General features: G+C 41.7%; 1 protein-coding gene across 1 annotated transcript; it reads left to right on the top strand.

Moving 5' to 3' along the window:
- The first annotated feature begins 6,532 nt into the window (after nucleotides 1-6,532).
- LOC145864034 (uncharacterized) lies at nucleotides 6,533-19,876 on the top strand. Its single transcript, XM_082968950.1, has 2 exons — nucleotides 6,533-7,061; nucleotides 13,158-19,876. Exons 1-2 carry the CDS (start codon nucleotides 6,773-6,775, stop codon nucleotides 14,201-14,203), a joined length of 1,335 nt encoding a protein of 444 aa, XP_082825076.1. The 5' UTR covers nucleotides 6,533-6,772; the 3' UTR covers nucleotides 14,204-19,876.
- Nucleotides 19,877-20,746: the final 870 nt, after the last annotated feature.

Below are 20,746 nucleotides of genomic sequence, written 5' to 3' on the forward strand. Positions count from 1 at the left end.
CAATATACATACAATACCCCAAAATGACAATCCCAAAACAGGTTTTTAGAAATCTTTACAAATGTATTTACTTAAGTATTCAGACCCTTTGCTATGAGACTCAAAATTGAGTTCAGATGCATCCCGATTCCATTAATCATCCTTGAGATGTGTCTACAACTTGATTGGAGTCCACCTGTGGTAAATTCAATTGATTGGACATGATTTGGAAAGGCACACAGCTATGTACAGTTAACAGTGCATGTCAGAGCAAAAACCAAGCTTTGAGGTCGAAGGAATTGTCCATAGAGCTCAGAGACAGGATTGTGTCGAGGCACAGATCTGGGGAGGGTACCAAAAAATGTCTGCAGCATTGGAGGTCCCCAAGAACACAGTGGCCTCCATCATTCTTTGATGAAAGAAGTTTGGAACCACCAAGACTCTTCCAAGATCTGGCCGCCCGGCCAAACTGAGCAATCGGGGGAGAAGGGCCTTGGTCAGGGAGGTGACCAAGAACCCGATGGTCACTCTGACAGAGCTCCAGAGTTCCTCTGTGGAGATGGGAGAACCTTCCAGAAGGACCATCATCTCTGCAGCACTCCACCAATCAGGCCTTTATGGAAGAGAGGCCAGACGGAAGTCACTCCTCAGTGAAAGGCACATGACAGCCCACTTGGAGTTTGCCAAAAGGCACCTAAAGGACTCTCAGACCATGAGAAACAAGATTCTCTGGTCTGATTAAACCAAGATTGAACTCTTTGGCCTGAATACCAAGTGTCACGTCTGGAGGAAAATTGGCACCATCCCTACGGTGAAGCATGGTGGTGGCAGCGTCATGCTGTGGGGATGTTTTTCAGCAGCAGTGCAAATTGTCCACTGATATTGGTGTAACTTCTCACCCATTTTGGCTGTATGAAAGTTAATTTCCCCTCAGGCACACACATTTGTTCTTTGATATAATGAAGGTCATTTGTGTAGAATGTACTTTTCCCCACCGCTTTATTTTTTTTCAAGAGAATAACTGCTGATGCACAACCACATTTCTAAATGACACCTTGTCTATTCTTCTATTCTAACTCTCAACAGTAAGTTTAGACCCCGACTGATTAAAAAAAAAATATATATTTTATTATTTATTACATAAAACACAAAGAAGGGGTAACATTAAAGTATTAGAACATGAAGGACAAACAATACAGCATCAAGACACTATCAAACATGTATCACTCTGTCCACAACAGAGCCATCCTTATGTGTGAGGGTGCGTGTGCATGATAGTGATATAAAATATATGTCATAGTTTCCTTTTTCATGATCACAAGCTAGTGAAACCCGAACCCTCCAAGATCCCCCCCACAGTTCCCCAATAGCTGTCCCTCAACCCTCCATGATCCCCCCACAGTTCCCCAATAGCTGTCCCTCAACCCTCCAAGATCCCCCCCACAGTTCCCCAATAGCTGTCCCTCAACCCTCCAAGATCCCCCCACAGTTCCCCAATAGCTGTCCCTCAACCAACAACCAAGATCCCCCCCACAGTTCCCCAATAGCTGTCCCTCAACCCTCCAAGATCCCCCCACAGTTCCCCAATAGCTGTCCCTCAACCCTCCAAGATCCCCCCACAGTTCCCCAATAGCTGTCCCTCAACCCTCCAAGATCCCGCCCACAGTTCCCCAATAGCTGTCCCTCAACCCTCCAAGATCCCCCCCACAGTTCCCCAATAGCTGTCCCTCAATCCTCCAAGATCCCCCCACAGTTCCCCAATAGCTGCCCCTCAACCCTCCAAGATCCCCCCACAGTTCCCCAATAGCTGCCCTTCAACCATTCGAGACCCCTCCCACAGTCTCCCCTGATAAAAAAAGACAATTAATTCCATTCCCCACCTCCAAGAACCCCCCCCCCCCAATGCACCAACAACCAAGAGAATGAACTAAAGAGAAAAAAGGAAAAGACAGAAGAAAACAGCAAACAACAATGCAAAAAAATTATAAAACAAAATAATACATTTAAAACAAAGGACATCAAGGACAACTGAAATCATAACAGCAATGCCAACTGTATATGTTTGTGTGCATGTCTGGCACTATTACATGTATGTGTGTGTTCTTGTATGTGTTTATTTGAATGAGAGTGTGTATATGCATGTGTACCAACACCTGCACGGCATCAGCCTCAGGCAAACCGGCATTAGTTGTAAAAACACTGCCACTTAGTGTCATTCAAATGTACTTTTATTATGTTTTATTTGGACTTTTTTGTTGACTCTTATCATTTGACCATCATTCTATCTCCTATGATCTAACTACCATGAGGTAGTCACCTGGAATGCATTTCAATTAACAGGTGTACCTTGTTAAATGTTCATTTGCCGAATTTCTTTCTTTCTTAATGCATTTGAGCCAATCAGTTGTGTTGTGACAAGGTAGGGGTGGTATACAGAAGATAGCCCTATTTGCAGAAAGACCAAGTCTATATTATGGCAATAACAGCTCAAATAAGCAAAAAGAGATGACAGTCCATCATTACTTTAACCCTTTTACACGTACCATCACACGGGGTGTGATCGTTCTACAGTGGTCCCTGAAGCGTACAGTCACACCCCGTGTGATTAGAACACTCATTTAGAACGCTCGTTTAGAACGGCCAGTTTCGAATGACGCAACAATCAGCATTTGAGCTGGCCACTTTTTTCAGAAACTATTTACACAAACAGTCCTTATGTAAACTATATCATGAATTAGCAAATAGCAATTACTATGTATAATTAATCACATCACGAGTGAGCTCACCATTGATCTAAATAATTAGGTAAAACACTTTCTAGAAATTGAAAGTAATCCGTTGATTAGTTTCAGCACGCAGCCATGCTTTTTTTCCTCACAGAAACCAAAGATAATAAGAGAAGACAAGATGAGGTTGGTCTGTTTACAGTATGCATGTTGAAGGGGTGTGTCATCTACTGTCGTTCACATCACACCATTAATTTGCAGAAGTCCTCAAAAAAATGAGTGAACTCTTACTCACCTCATTTTGTTGTAACATCTTTGGTCAAACGGATGATTACGTGAAACCCAGAATGCATTGTATGTCAACAAACATGGCTCCATACACATAGCTGGAATTAGCTTAGCTCATCATAATCAGTACAACCTTCAAAACATTATTTTACACACATACACATTTATGCAAAAATCGGAATGCATGATTTATCACGGGTAATTGAAAAACGTCAATAAAATACTAAATATATCAATAATACCACACAAAACATTTTCTGATAGTGATTTATTGATACAAATGGTGCGTGCAGGCAGTCAATCACGGTAACCTCTCACTCCCACTCTGAGCCATTCAGTGTTGTTGTATATGTAACAATCACATCCTGGAATGGAGAGAACGTTCGAACATCACGTGCATAAAAAAACTCACGCTGGGGCGACCGTTAGAGATATTTGGAACTCACGCGTGAAAGGGTTAACACATGAAGGTCTGTCAATGCGTAAACTTTCAAGAACTTTGAAAGATTCTTCAAGTGCAGTCGCAAAAACCATCCATCGCTATGATGAAGCTGGCTCTCATGAGGATTGCCACAGGAAAGGAAGACCCAGAGTTACCTCTGCTGCAGAAGATAAGTTCATTAGAGTTAACTGTGAAGACAACACAACTATGCCTATGAGATGGTTTGGGATGAATTGGACCGCAGAGTGAAGGAAATGCAGCCAATAAGTGCTCAGCATATGTGGGAACTCCTTCAATACTGCAGGAAAAGCATTCCAGGTGAAGCTGGTTAAGGGAATGCAAAGAGTGTGAAAAGCTGTCATCAAGGCAAAGGGTGGCTACTTTAAAGGATTTCAAATATAAAATATATTTTGATTTATTTAACACTTTTTTGGTTACTACATGATTCCATATGAGTTATTTCATAGTTGTGTTGTAGACAATAGTTAAAATAGTTAAAATAAAGAAAAAACATTGAATTTGTAGGTGTGTCCAAACAATTGAATGGTACTGAATATGCATTGTGGAGGAGAACTGATCCTAGATCTGTACAAAGGCATAACATCTACAGCAGGAACAACTGTCTGTGTTAAAAGGCCCAGCTGGATTGAATTGAGCTATTTAAAATGACATATTTGAATGTGAAATGATTTGTTCTGTTGGTCAATACAAGACAGGGTCTGTGGAGGCTTTGCCTATTAGTGGTAGATTTGGGGGAGAATTTGAGTTGGAAAAGTGATAGATTTTTGGAGGGACCCTTGTCACTACAGCCAATCAGTGAGCAGCGTCCCTTCCCCCACACCGTAGGCAGTTCTGTTACTCACAACACTTCCCCTGCTTTCCTCAACAATGGAAAAGCCCACTGAACTAAAGCCTTGCCAGTTCAGATCTTTTTTAAAAGATTGGGGAATTTTTTACAATTAGGAAATAATATGTCATGTTTTACTAGTACCTCAGCCAGCATTGTAAATGGTGTCTGATGCAGTGACAAACTAGAGCATGGCAGTAAATCTAATACTTATGTGTTTTTAGTCATGCATGAAAGGTCTGGGGTGGTTCAGTGGTTATAAGTTACTGACCTTGGAATACAATTCTGGCCATGCTGGCAGGGTCTGAATCAAACCCAATGACCACCTGGTACACTGACAGGGTCTGAATCAACCCAATGACCACCTGGTACACTGGCAGGGTCTGAATCAAACCCAATGTCCACCTGGCACTTTGACAGTGTCTGAATCAAACCCAATGTCCACCTGGCACACTGGCAGGGTCTGAATCAAACCCAATGTCCACCTGGTACACTGACAGGGTTTGAATCAACCCAATGTCCACCTTGTACACTGACAGGGTCTGAATCAAACCCAATGTCCACCTGGTACACTGACAGGGTCTGAATCAACCCCAATGTCCACCTGGCACACTGGCAGGGTCTGAATCAAACCCAATGTCCACCTGGTACACTGACAGGGTCTGAATTAAACCCAATGTCTACCTGGTACACTGACAGGGTCTGAATCAAACCCAATGTCCACCTGGTACACTGACAGGGTCTGAATCAAACCCAATGTCCACCTGGTACACTGGCAGGGTCTGAATCAACCCCAATGTCCACCTGGTACACTGACAGGGTCTGAATCAACCCAATGTCCACCTGGTACACTGACAGGGTCTGAATCAACCCAATGTCCACCTGGTACACTGACAGGGTCTGGAACAAACCCAATGTCCACCTGGTACACTGACAGGGTCTGAATCAAACCCAATGTCCACCTGGTACACTGACAGGGTCTGAATCAACCCCAATGTCCACCTGGCACACTGGCAGGGTCTGAATCAAACCCAATGTCTACCTGGTACACTGACAGGGTCTGAAACAAACCCAATGTCCACCTGGTACACTGGCAGGGTCTGAATCAACCCAATGTCCACCTGGTACACTGACAGGGTCTGAATCAACCCAATGTCCACCTGGTACACTGACAGGGTCTGGAACAAACCCAATGTCCACCTGGTACACTGACAGGGTCTGAATCAAACCCAATGTCCACCTGGTACACTGACAGGGTCTGAATCAAACCCAATGTCCACCTGGTACACTGGCAGGGTCTGAATCAACCCAATGTTAAGGGGAGGGAAGATTGGTCAAGAGGGTGATGATTATTGTTGTTCTACTGCCTAATTGTTATGCAAAAACACTGTTTAGAAAAGCTTTGTTAAAGAACAAGTTGTTGTTTGTGTCGCACTGCTTTGCTTTATCTTGGCCAGGTCGCAGTTGTAAATGAGAACTTGTTCTCAACTGGCCACCTGGTTAGATAAAGGTGCATTTATTTATTTTAAAAATATATATTTTTTACAACATTAACAATGTCTACACTGTATTTCTGATCAATGGTATTATTATTTTAATGGATGAAAAATGTGCTTTCTTTAAAAAACAAGAACATTTCTAAGTGACCCCAAACTTTTGAACGGTAGTATACATCTACATGATGTATTGTTACACCATGTAGGAGCAGTATAGACCTAGTCTGTTCATTATATACATCTACATGATGTATTGTTACACCATGTAGGAGCAGTATAGACCTAGTCTGTTCATTATATACATCTACATGATGTATTGTTACACCATGTAGGAGCAGTATAGACCTAGTCTGTTCATTATATACATCTACATGATGTATTGTTACACCATGTAGGAGCAGTATAGACCTAGTCTGTTCCTTATATACATCTACATGATGTATTGTTACTCCATGTAGGAGCAGTATAGACCTACAGTAGCTGGCTACTTATTTAGATGTTGTTTGACTTAATGAAACTGCATTAAATGTGCTGTAATAAACATGTTTTTTTATTCGCACTAATCAACCAACACATCCCTGTCTTTGTATGTCTCAATATAACAGTATTATTTAATTAAATCCATGTAAAATAATCTTTGTCTGAAAATAAAATCTGATCTTCAACTGCGTTTCCCTCCAGTCAGCAGACGGCGATGTGCGTCTTTAAGGCGATGCTGCAAGCGTGACGTATAATCTAGTGGACGGTTCTTCATAAACAGCTCGTCAACCACCTCGGTAGCTTGCTAGCCAACATAGCCGAAAGATTCAAGATATTTATACGCTTTCGGTCTATATTACCTACTGTGTTTTAGACACACTTGTGTCGTATCTACTTGTTAACCTATTTAAGGTTAATATTACGTTATTTTGTATTAGTCAGCTATAGTAGCTGGCTGGTTAAGTTAGCATTAGCCTGGTCGCTAATGATAGCTAGCTAGCTAACATCCCCGAACATGAGCTCCCTAAACTACTCCCCTCCTGTTAAAGAAGAGGAGGTCTGCTGGACGGAGAAAGAAGCTCTGGGGCTGAACATTGTCGTGAAAGAGGAGAAGGAAGAGGAGGATGTTACAGTAAAACAAGAAGAGAAAGACGTTTCAGTGAAAGAAGAGGAAGACGCGTTCAGAGTGAAAGAGGAGGAGGAAGAGAAAGAGGAGGATGCAGTTTTTGGAGTGAAGAAGGAAGGAGAGATTACTGTCACATTGAAAGATGAAGAGGAGGAGATAGGAGATCTGAGTAACACCAGTAAGTACCGCCTTCAATTAGTTTTTAACATTTTGGATATTCGGAGTTGGCTCGTCAATACCTCTTCAACGGAGGGCCCTGGGATGATGACTGATATGTCTAGAATCAGGACGTAGAGAACAAGCTACCCCTTGTTTTCTCCGTTCCGTTTCCAAAAAGTGACTTAACATATATATTTGAGAAGGGTCTATCTGCTGACCGCAGACTGGGGGGCCACGGCATGTAGTGATTTTAATGTAGTGATGTTTTACTACACACCGTGTCCTCCAATAGAGCCATGTGAGAGTTGGGTTGGCTACACCAAAGATTATGGATATACTGACAAGATGTCTCTCCGCCCTAACAAGGGGAGTCGTTGTCCACAAAGCTGCACTGTGGGTTGTCTATCTCCCGCCTATCCTGTCTTTGGATTGGTGGATTCATCTTATTATTGTAATCTATTGTTTATATTCTATGAGGGTTGTTGACGTCAACCACCTGTATTCAATGGAGAGAGATGCTAAGCTACTAGCATGAATATGCATAGCGATCTGGAGACAACTCCTATAGTGTTTTTATCAAAGTTGTCGGTATGTCACGTGTCCACATAACAACTTAATCATTACGAAACTTCTGTTAGATCAAGTAAACCTCATGTAGGAAATAAGCCATTCATTTTGTTGTTGACCAAATTCAACACTTTCCACATTGGGTTGATAATTGTTTCCACTTGGATACAACCAACTGTAGTCTACTGGCATGACCTAGAGAGATACAACCTACTGTAGCCTACTGGCATGACCTAGAGAGATACAACCTACTGTAACCTACTGGCATGACCTAGAGAGTTACAACCTACTGTAACCTACTGGCATGACCTAGAGAGATACAACCTACTGTAACCTACTGGCATGACCTAGAGAGATACAACCTACTGTAACCTACTGGCATGACCTAGAGAGTTACAACCTACTGTAACCTACTGGCATGACCTAGAGAGTTACAACCTACTGTAACCTACTGGCATGACCTAGAGAGATACAACCTACTGGCATGACCTAGAGAGTTACAACCTACTGTAACCTACTGTCATGACCTAGAGAGATACAACCTACTGGCATGACCTAGAGAGATACAACCTACTGTAACCTACTGGCATGACCTAGAGATACAACCTACTGTAACCTACTGGCATGACCTGGAGAGTTACAACCTACTGTACCCTACTGGCATGACCTAGAGAGATACAACCTACTGTAACCTACTGGCATGACCTAGAGAGATACAACCTACTGTAACCTACTGGCATGACCTAGAGAGATACAACCTACTGTAACCTACTGGCATGACCTAGAGAGATACAACCTACTGTAACCTACTGGCATGACCTAGAGAGATACAACCTACTGTAACCTACTGGCATGACCTAGAGAGTTACAATCTACTGTAACCTACTGGCATGACCTAGAGAGATACAACCTACTGTAGCCTACTGGCATGACCTAGAGAGTTACAACCTGCTGTAACCTACTGGCATGACCTAGAGAGTTACAACCTACTGTAACCTACTGGCATGACCTGGAGAGTTACAACCTACTGTACCCTACTGGCATGACCTAGAGAGATACAACCTACTGTAACCTACTGGCATGACCTAGAGAGATACAACCTACTGTAACCTACTGGCATGACCTAAAGAGATACAACCTACTGTAACCTACTGGCATGACCTAGAGAGATACAACCTACTGTAACCTACTGGCATGACCTAGAGAGATACAACCTACTGTAACCTACTGGCATGACCTAGAGAGTTACAATCTACTGTAACCTACTGGCATGACCTAGAGAGATACAACCTACTGTAGCCTACTGGCATGACCTAGAGAGTTACAACCTGCTGTAACCTACTGGCATGACCTAGAGAGTTACAACCTACTGTAACGTACTGGCATGACCTAGAGAGATACAACCTACTGTAGCCTACTGGCATGACCTAGAGAGTTACAACTTAATGTAGCCTACTGGCATGACCTAGAGTTACAACCTACTGTAGACTACTGGCATGACCTAGAGAGATACAACCTACTGTAGTCTACTGGCATGACCTAGAGAGATACAACCTACTGTAGCCTACTGGCATGACCTAGAGAGTTACACCTACTGTAACCTACTGGCATGACCTAGAGTTACAACCTACTGTAGCCTACTGGCATGACCTAGAGTTACAACCTACTGTAACCTACTGGCATGACCTACAGTGATACAACCACTGGTATGCAAGCATTTCTAAACTTTTTTTCTCACTTTTATGGGTTATTGTGATGTCATTATGAGGTATTGTCTGAAGATTGATCATGACATTTTTTTTTAAATCCATATCAGAATAAGGCTGTAATGCAACAAAATGTGTAAAAAGGGAAGGGGTCTGAATGCACTATGTTCTAGGGCTGTCCCAGATAAAAAAAATTTTTTTTTAAAGTATTCTACCAATTGATTGGTTGAAATGTTATGACGTGTATTTAAAAAAAAAAAAAAACACCCCATGTATTTACCTGTTATGGATAGGGGGCAGTATTTTCACGGCCGGATAAAAAACGTACCCGATTTAATCTGATTATTACTCCTGCCCAGAAACTAGAATATGCATATAATTATTAGCTTTGGATAGAAAACACTCCAAAGTTTCTAAAACTGTTTGAATGGTGTCTGTGAGTATAACAGAACTCATTTGGCAGGCCAAAACCTGAGAAGATTCTGTACAGGAAGTACCCTGTCTGACCATTTCTTGGCCTTCTTGATTATCTCTATCCATTACAGGGGATCTCTGCTGTTACGTGACACTTCCTACGGCTCTCAGAAGGCGGCAAAAAGCTGAATCGTGGCTTTGCAGGCTCTGGCTGAAAAAAAAGTAGCGCGTTTGGATAGTGGCCGGTCACAGTACTATGAAACTCAGGATCGTGCACGAGGGGATCCCATGCTTTTATTTTCTCTCTCTTTGTACGTATACACGCTTTCCCGGTCGGAATATTATCGCTTTTTTACGAGAAAAATGGCATAAACATTTATTTTAACCTCTCTGGGCTACGCAACAGCCAGTGTAATCCCGTGGCGCGATTTTCAAATACCTTAGAAATGCTATTACTTCAATTTCTCAAACATATGACCTTTTTACACCATTTTAAAGACAAGACTCTCGTTAATCTAACCACACTGTCCGATTTCAAAAAGGCTTTACAACGAAAGCAAAACATTAGATTATGTCAGCAGAGTACCAAGCCAGAAATAATCAGACACCCATTTTTCAAGCTAGCATATAATGTCACAAAAACCCAGAAGACAGCTAAATGCAGCACTAACCTTTGATGATCTTCATCAGATGACACACCTAGGACATTATGTTATACAATACATGCATGTTTTGTTCAATCAAGTTCATATTTATATCAAAAACCAGCTTTTTACATTAGCATGTGACGTTCAGAACTAGCATACCCCCCGCAAACTTCCGGGGAATTCGCTAACATTTTACTAAATTACTCACAATAAACGTTCACAAAAAGCATAACAATTATTTTAAGAATTATAGATACAGACCTCCTCTATGCACTCGATATGTCCGATTTTAAAATAGCTTTTTGGTGAAAGCACATTTTGCAATATTCTAAGTACATAGCCCAGGCATCACGGGCTCGCTATTTAGACACCCGGCAAGTTTAGCACTCACCATAATCATATTTACTATTATAAAAGTTTGATTACCTGTTGTTGTCTTCGTCAGAATGCACTCCCAGGACGTCTACTTCAATAACAAATGTTGGTTTGGTCCAAAATAATCCATCGTTATATCCGAATAGCGGCGTTTTGTTCGTGCGTTCCAGACACTATCCGAAATGGTAAAGAAGTGTCGCGCGCATGGCGCAATTCGTGACAATAAAATTCTAAATATTCCATTACCGTACTTCGAAGCATGTCAACCGCTGTTTAAAATCAATTTTTACGCCATTTTTCTCGTAGAAAAGCGATAATATTCCGACAGGGAATCTCCTTTTCGGCAAACAGAGGAAAAAATCACAAAGGCGGGGGCGGTCGGGTCACGCGCATAAGCCCAGAGTCCCTTGATCGGCCACTTGAGAAAGGCGATAATGTGTTTCAGCCTGGGGCTGGAATGACGACATTCTGTTTTTTCCCGGGCTCTGAGAGCCTATGGAAGACGTGGGAAGTGTCACGTTAGAGCAGAGATCCTTAGTAAAAGATAGAGATGGAAAAGAAGTTCAAGAAATGGTCAGACAGGCCACTTCCTGTAAAGGAATCTCTCAGGTTTTGACCTGCCATTTGAGTTCTGTTATACTCACAGACACCATTCAAACAGTTTTAGAAACTTTAGGGTGTTTTCTATCCATATGTAATAAGTATATGCATATTCTAGTTACTGGGTAGGAGTGGTAACCAGATTAAATCGGGTATGTTTTTTATCCAGCCGTGTCAATACTGCCCCCTAGCCCTAACAGGTTTTAAATACTGGATCTTGCTGTCAGACAGATTTTTGTATTCAGATCTCTGAAATGCTCTCTAACTACGTAACATTTAGTGTCTCCTTATGTTACGCTGGGAAAACAGTTTTCACGGGCACAGAAATCCTAAATCATTTAAGAGTTTGCTAAATCCAATGGTTCTTACCTAGAGTCACCTTGACTTTATTGACAACACCCAAATGGATACTGTCATTAATGCGGTTCTTCAATAATTACACATAATACTTAATTCTGTAGCTGTTTAGTTACAGTCACATGTTCAACTATCATCAGATGATCCAGGAAATAATTTCCGCATGTCTGTCAAATGTGCTTCTTCATTCATTCATTACACCGGTAAAGCAAGTTATGCTGTGCTCCACGTTGGATCCAACATCCCTAACAAATTGATGTTTATAATGTGTTATTGTCTACTTGATTTATAGTAGGGTCTCGTTAGTTTGTTTGGAAACAGAGATACTTAGCTCATAATGTGTAGAGAACTGTTCCTTGATGTATAGGCTATTGCACAACACACAGATATTTTCCTTTATTCAGGACATTTAGAATGACAACACATTACAGAGTAGCCTAGTGGGATTATTCACAAAATTATCTGGTGATCAGGTTATGAAATGTCATGACAGACATTTTAGTTTCCATGTTTCACCTGAAATATTAAATGATTTATAGTCCTAGGTCTATGTTTTTGTTAGATGAAGTTATGGGTCCTACAGTAGGTCTATGTTGTTGTTGTTAGGTGAAGTTATGGGTCCTACAGTAGGTCTATGTTATTGTTAGGTGAAGTTATGGGTCCTACAGTAGGTCTCTGTTATTGTTAGGTGAAGTTATGGGCCAATTTGTTCAACACTTAGTGTACAAACCCTCATTGTTAGGCTGATGGCAAAGCTAGCCAAAGAGCATTTTACTGGTTGAAGTGTTTTTTAAGTATAAAGAAGTTGATTTGCGACAATAACACAAACATATTAAGCAGGAGATTCAAGCGAGCCCTACAATTCTAATCCAAAAGTAATGTGAAATGCACTTATAAGCAACCTGTAAATGGAGGCTATTTTTGCTGTCAGCCTATGAGAACTCCCCTGAGTTTTCCCCCACGGTGGTGAATTAGTGAATAGACACAGAGCTTAGTGTGAGTTTCCTTGAGTAGCACTCCTGATCTTGTGCTGTAATATTCAGAATACATTGTGAAAAACTAAAATTTTCACTCACCATTTTTGCCATATGCAGATATACTGCATCCATAACTATCGGTTTCCTCATTAGCAGGGAGGATTTTCTGCAACCAAATTGTGTGTGAATTGCCCTCGTGCCACAATTTTAGCAAACACAGAAAGGAGCCAAAATTGAAGACCAAAAGTCGTCTGGCACACTGCTTAGGATTTCAACAACTTTAACTTATTTCTAGCCTACAATCATCAATGTTATTACTAATGTGGAAACAAGACAAAATATGATTATTGCGGCTCACTTGACTGTCTTAATTGTCAAATAATTTAACAGACGTCAGTTGTTGTACAACTTCGTGGGTATGATCTGGGCATCACCTTTTACCTCAAATGGTCTGACTTTGTTGTTCACACAGGAGAGAGATGTGACTATCGTGGATCCTCTGGAGAGCCTCAACAACATCATGATGCTGACAAGCCAGAGCAGAGTCTCTCCACATCAGAACAACTCAAGAAACACCAGCAGAGACCCACAGGAAATAAATCTATCTGCTGCTCTGACTGTGGGAAAGATTGCAAATCTTCATCAGAACTTAAAATACACCAGCGAGTACACACTGGAGAGAAACCTTACTGCTGCTCTGACTGTGGGAAACTTTTCTCAAGATCAAATTCACTAAAAGTACACCTGAGAATTCACACTGGAGAGAAATCTCACTTCTGCGCTGACTGTGGGAAACGTTGCAAAGATTCATCAGAACTTAAAATACACCAGCGAGTACACACAGGAGAGAAGCCTCACCACTGTTCAGATTGTGGTAAAAGCTTTTCAACATCACAGACTTTGAAGCTGCACCAGAGAACACACACAGGAGAGAAACCTTTTAGCTGTGATCAATGTGGGAAGAGTTTTACTCAGTCAAGCTGTCTGAAATCACACCACAAAATACACACTGGAGAGAAACCGTATAGCTGTGCTCAGTGTGGGAATTGTTTTGTTACATCTAGCAACCTGATATCACACCAAAGAACACACACAGGAGAGAAATCGTATAGCTGTGATCAATGTGGGAAGAGTTTTGGTACATCTCAAAATTTGATGATACACCAGAGAACACACACGGGAGAGAAGCCTTATAGCTGTGATCAATGTGGGAAGAGTTTTACTACATCTAGCCATCTGACTGTACACCAGAGAAGACACACAGGAGAGAAACCTTATAGCTGTGATCAATGTGGGAAGAGTTTTGTTTCATCTGGCCCTCTCGCTAAACACCAGAGAACACACACAGGAGAGAAACCTTATAGCTGTGATCAATGTGGGAAGAGTTTTGTTACATCTAGCCGTCTTATTGTACACCAGAGAACACACACAGGAGAGAAATCTCATAGCTGTGATCAATGTGATAAGAGATTCTCTGATAAAAGATCTCTGATCAAACATCAGAAAATACATACATGAAGGAGTTGTTTCATGATATCAATGAATTAATGTCACAATGTAGAATGTTTTAACATTGTAGTAGGAGTATTTTAATGATGTCACAATGTAGAACCCTAAACGTTTGCCCCCTGTTCTATTGATTTCAACATGATATGGATATTAGCCTCGGGGGGGGGAATCCAGGCTCTGAAATGGAAGAATTACTATTTATGTGATTTAACAAAAAGTGACTAACAAAAGAAAGAGTTGTGTTCCACTTACCACGTTGGTGACCCACTTGAATCAAAATGCAACACTTCAAAATGTAGCTAGGTGTTTACCACTTTGGTGACCCACTTGTATCAAAATCCAACACTTCAAAATGTAGCTAGCTGTTTTCTACAAGTTGTCCACTAACCAGTGATGTACACATTATTCCCAGATTCTGTGTGGTTTTTGAACTGTTAGTTTTAACAGGACGTGCAACCTCATCTCCCTCCTCTCGCACAATTGATTTCAACATGATATCGATGAGTGATGACAAATAAGTGTTGCGTTCTGTTGTTAAGCGACCCCTAAATGTAAATGCATCACTGTTGCCCTGCTTTTAGAATATCAGGATTAATTCTCAGATGTGCCAACCCAAATGTACTAGAGCATGACATTGGGGACTGGGCCCCGATTCAACAACATGCCTATCTAGTGAACCCTGAAAAGAGAGAGAAGCTCCGCAGTGAGGTGGAAAGTTACTATGGATATTGCAGGAGTTTCCTCTTGAAATCAGACATGTCTGTGGTAAGGACAACTTGGTTGTTGATTGTCTCATGGGTGGGCAGTCAAAAAGATTTGTGTTTTGCGTTTAGCCAGTGCATTGCCATGGATCACAATTTCTTTTGACTGCATGTTATTCCGTATTGGAGATGAGTTTTGTTTGGGCTTGTTCCAAGGGGAATAGAAGCTAGGAAGTTTTAGGAATTCGAGTTCTAGAAGCTAGTGAGTTTTTAGTAATACGAGAGTTCTAGATGCTAGTGGGAAAAACATTTTTTTTCTTCTTGTTTTTACAGTTTACGGATAGCCAGGCGTACACTCCAACACTCAGACATAATTGAGAAACGATGCATTTATGTTTAGTGAGTCCTCCAGATCAGAGGCAGTAGGGATGACCAGGGATGTTCTCTGTTTAGTGAGTCCTCCAGATCAGAGGCAGTAGGGATGACCAGGGATGTTCTCTTGATAAGTGCTGAATTGGACCATTTTCCTGTCCTGCTAAACATTCAGAATGTAACGAGTACTTTTGGGTGTCAGGGAAAATGTATGGATTAAATAGTACATTATTTTCTTTTAGGAATGTAGTGAAGTAAAAGTTGTCAAAAATAGTAAAATAAAGTACAGATACCCCAAAACAACTACTTCAGTCGTACTTGAAAGTACTTTTACTGAAGTACTTTCCACCACTGGTACTGTTACAGCTGCTCTCTCCTCCTCAATGTCATGAACTAGACCAGGTACAGTGTTACAGCTGCTCTCTCCTCCTCAATGTCATGAACTAGACCAGGTACTGTGTTACAGCTGCTCTCTACCTCAATGTCATGAACTAGACCAGGTACTGTGTTACAGCTGCTCTCTCCTCCTCAATGTCATGAACTAGACCAGGTACTGTGTTACAGCTGCTCTCTACCTCAATGTCATGAACTAGACCAGGTACTGTGTTACAGCTGCTCTCTCCTCCTCAATGTCATGAACTAGACCAGGTACTGTGTTACAGCTGCTCTCTCCTCCTCAATGTCATGAACTAGACCAGGTACTGTGTTACAGCTGCTCTCTCCTCCTCAATGTCATGAACTAGACCAGGTACTGTGTTACAGCTGCTCTCTCCTCCAAAGTGAAGGGGTCTGAATACTTAATGAATGCATTGTAAACCGCTGGCAGAGTTTTCTACCATTGGCAGTTTTGTACACAGTCATGTGATACGTGGTATAGAAAAGTCCAATCTTAGGAGAGTACATGGGAGGCACTATACTGTGTGTCTGCAGGTGTCTATCTGGTCAAAACCACTGATACAGGTGCCCCTCCACCCTCTGGTGGGATGGATCTTGTCTACAGAGAAACCTAGATTCAAATACTTAGATTTCTGTGTATTGGGTATATGTTGTGAAATTGTTAGATATATCTGCACTGTCGGAGCTAGAAACACAAGCATTTCGCTACACCCACAATAATATCTGCTAAACACGTGTATGTGACCAATAAAATGTGATTTTGATTTGAAATAAATGTCCTATTTATCAAAGGTGCTTTTGGCTGGAGTCAAAATGACTCCAAAGGATTTTAATTAGTTAAGAGTCCATTTTGATACAGAAACAATAAACCATGATTTAGATTTATTAAGAACAAGTTGATTGACAAAGACATGAACATTTGAAGACTGGAATAAACCACATTTTGGCTATGATAAAAGATATGCCTCTGGGGTCAAAATGATCCATGTCAGAAGTATGGTTCAATGAAAATATGTAGTGGGTGTAAAGTTTGTTTTAAAATCTCACTTATTAAACACGAATCAATCAACACATGCTTCTCTTTGAACGACTTAATATAATATAAAACCTTTTCTGAAATAAATGAAAAATAAACGTTTGGTTCCTCAACTGCGTTGCCCACTCCAGTCAGCAGATGGCGAGGTGCGTCTTTTAGGTTCAGGCGATGCTGCCAGTGTGACGTATAATCTAGTGGACGGGACGCTCCTTCAACAACAACAGCTAGTCAGACACCTCGCTAGCTTTCTAGCAAACATAGCTACAACATTCACGCTCTTTACACTGTTTTGGTGTATATTAGTCACTGTGTATTAAACACACTTCTGTCGTATGTACTTGTTGGCCCATTTAATTATATATTTACGTTGTTTGTCAGCTAGCTGGTTTGCTAAATTATCTTAGAACTAGGCTAGTCGCTAATGCTAACTAGCTAACATCTCCGACCATGAGTTCACTAAGCTACTCTCCTCCTGATAAAGAAGAGGTCTGCTGGACGGAGAAAGAAGCTCTCGTCAAAGAGGAGGAGGAAGAGGAGGCTGTTACAATACAAAAACAAGTAGAGGGTGAGGCTGTTACAGTGAAAGAAGACGAGAAAGATGTTTCAGTGAAAGAAGAGGACGATGCATTCAGAGTGAAAGAGGAGGAGGATGTTACAGTAAAAGAAGAGGAGGAAAAGAAAGAGGAAGCAGTTATTGGAGTGAAAGAGGAGGGGGAGATGACTGTCACATTGGAGGAAGAAGAGGAGGTTGGAGATCTGTTTAACACCAGTAAGTACCGTCTCTGCAGTCGTTGAACCAATATGCAGTAAAGGGTTCTACACTTTGTTGTTCTGTAGGAATGGCTGAAACTACACTGTAACGTGTAGAACATCAAGAGTGGACCATCAACAAAACGTTAACAATTGATCAAATGCATCCAATGACAATGCCTGAAATACTGTAGTCCTCAATATCTCCTATTAGATTAGCCCAATATGTAATCTTAAAGGGACAATCAGCAGTTGTTACATCCATTTTGGGACTTATACGTTAATGATTAAAAGTTCTCTAAAAAGTTCTGGGACACTGTAAAGTCCATGGAGAATAAGAACACCTCCTCCCAACTGCCCACTGCACTGAGGATAGGGAACTCTGTCACCACCGATAAGCCCACTATAATTGAGAATTTCAATAAGCATTTTTCTACAGCTGGCCATGCTTTCCACCTAACTACCCCTACTGCATTCAACAGCACTGCACCCCCCCACAGCTACTCGCCCAAGCCTCCCCCATTTCTCCTTCTCCCAAATCCATTCAGCTGATGTTCTGAAAGAGCTGCAAAATCTGGACCCCTACAAATCAGCTGGGCTAGACAATCTGGACCCTTTCTAAAATTATTTGCCGAAATTATTGCAACCCCTATTACTAGCCTGTTCAACCTCTCTTTCGTGTCGTCTGAGATTCCCATAGATTGGAAAGCAGCTGCTCTCATCCCCCTCTTCAAAGGAGGTGACACTCTTGACCCAAATTGCTACAGACCTATATCCATCCTACCCTGCCTTTCTAAGGTCTTCGAAAGCCAAGTCAACAAACAGATTACCGACCATTTCGAATCCCACCGCACCCTCTCCGCTATGCAATCTGGTTTCAGAGCTGGTCATGGGTGCACCTCAGCCACGCTCAAGGTCCTAAACAACATCGTAACCGCCATCGATAAGAAACAATACTGTGCTGCCGTATTCATTGACCTGGCCAAAGATTTTGACTCTGTTAATCACCACATCCTCATCGGCAGACTCAGTAGCCTTGGTTTCTCAAACGATTGCGTCGCCTGGTTCACCAACTACTTCTTTGATAGAGTTCAGTGTGTCAAATCGGAGGGCCTGCTGTCCGGACCTCTGGCAGTCTCTATGGGGGTACCACAGGGTTCAATTCTTGGGCCAACTCTTTTCTCTGTATACATCAATGATGTCGCTCTTGCTGCTGGTGAATCTCTGATCCACCTCTACGCAGACGACACCATTCTGTATACTTCTGGCCCTTCTTTGGACACTGTGTTAACAACCCTCCAGACGAGCTTCAATGCCATACAACTCTCCTTCCGTGGTCTCCAACTGCTCCTAAATACAAGTAAAACTAAATGCATGCTCTTCAACCGATCGCTGCCTGCACCTGCCCGCCTGTCCAGCATCACTTCTCTGGACGGTTCTGACTTAGAATTTGTGGATAACTACAAATACCTAGGTGTCTGGTTAGACTGTAAACTCTCCTTCTAGACTCACATCAATCATCTCCAATCCAAAGTTAAATCTAGAATTGGCTTCCTATTTCGCAACAAAGCATCCTTCACTCATGCTGCCAAACATACCCTCGTAAAACTGACCATCCTACCAATCCTCGACTTTGGCGATGTCATTTACAAAATAGCCTCCAATACCATACTCAACAAGCTGGATGCAGTCTATCACAGTGCCATCCGTTTTGTCACCAAAGCCCCATATACTACCCACCACTGCGACCTGTACGCTCTCGTTGGCTGGCCTTCGCTTCATAATCGTCGCCAAACACATTGGCTCCAGGTCATCTACAAGACCCTGCTAGGTAAAGTCCCCCCTTATCTCCGCTCACTGGTCACCATAGCAGCACCCACCTGTAGCACGCGCTCCAGCAGGTATATCTCTCTGGTCACCCCTAAAGCCAACTCCTCCTTTGGTCGTCTCTCCTTCCAGTTCTCTGCTGCCAATGACTGGAACGAACTACAAAAATCTCTGAAACTGGAAACACTTATCTCCCTCACTAGCTTTAAGCACCAGCTATCAGAGCAGCTCCCAGATCACTGCACCTGTACATAGCCCATCTATAATTTAGCCCAAACTACTACCTCTTCCCCTACTGTATTTATTTATTTTATTTATTATTTTGCTTCTTTGCACCATATTATTTATATTTTAACTTTGAACTTTCTTCAAATTATAATTCTACCATTCCAGTGTTTTACTTGCTATACTTTATTCACTTTGCCACCATGGCCTTTTTTTGCCTTTACCTCTCTTATCTCACATAATTTGCTCACATTGTATATAGTCTTATTTTTGTGTACTGTATCATTGATTGTATGTTGTTTTACTCCATGTGTAACTCTGAGTTTTTGTATGTTGTCGAACTGCTTTGCTTTATCTTGGCCAGGTCGCAATTGTAAATGAGAACTTGTTCTCAACTTGCCTACCTGGTTAAATAAAGGTGAAATAAAATAAATAAAATATGTACCCATTGTTTCTTGAAGAAATCACTTATAAATGCCTCATGAGCTTAGTTCAACTGTCGTACCCCATCAGATCCCAAAATATAACCTTTTTTTTTACTCCAATGTTTGTCAGTAAATATAAACAAACACTGTATATCCTCAAAACATGGTTAAAACTAGAATGTTGATATCATGGATGGTTGCATTTCTCCAGCCCCATCCCTCAGCTTTTTACCGAAACGGACAGGGAGTACGCTTTGTTATTGTTTCTACTGCTGATTGCTGCCCCCGTTACTCCTCAAGGTCCAAGGACTGAATGTTATTTTCAGAGGTCGACTGGCTCTGGCAGTCAAAATAGTCAAATATTCCATCATCAAATCAAATGTATTTATATAGCCCTTCTGATATCTCAAAGTGCTGTACAGAAACCCAGCCTAAAACCCCAAACGGCAAGCAATGCAGGTGTAGAAGCACGGTGGCTAGGAAAAACTCCCTACAAAGGCCAAAACCTAGGAAGAAACCTAGAGAGGAACCAGGCTATGAGGGGTGGCCAGTCCTCTTCTGGCTGTGCCAGGTAGAGATTATAACAGCACATGGCCAAGATGTTCAAATGTTCATAAATGACCAGCATGGTCAAATAATAATTACAGTAGTTGTCGAGGGTGCAACAAGTCAGCCTCTCGAGTAAATGTCAGTTGGCTTTTCATAGCCAATCATTGACAGTATCTCTACCGCTGCTGTCTCTAGAGAGTTGAAAGCAGCAGGTCTGGGACAGGCAGCACGTTCGGTGAACAGGTCAGTGTTCCATAGCTGCAGGCAGAAC

Source organism: Salmo salar, chromosome 02 (assembly GCF_965601325.2).
Source record: "Salmo salar chromosome 02, fSalSal1, whole genome shotgun sequence".
Taxonomy (NCBI): domain Eukaryota; kingdom Metazoa; phylum Chordata; class Actinopteri; order Salmoniformes; family Salmonidae; genus Salmo; species Salmo salar.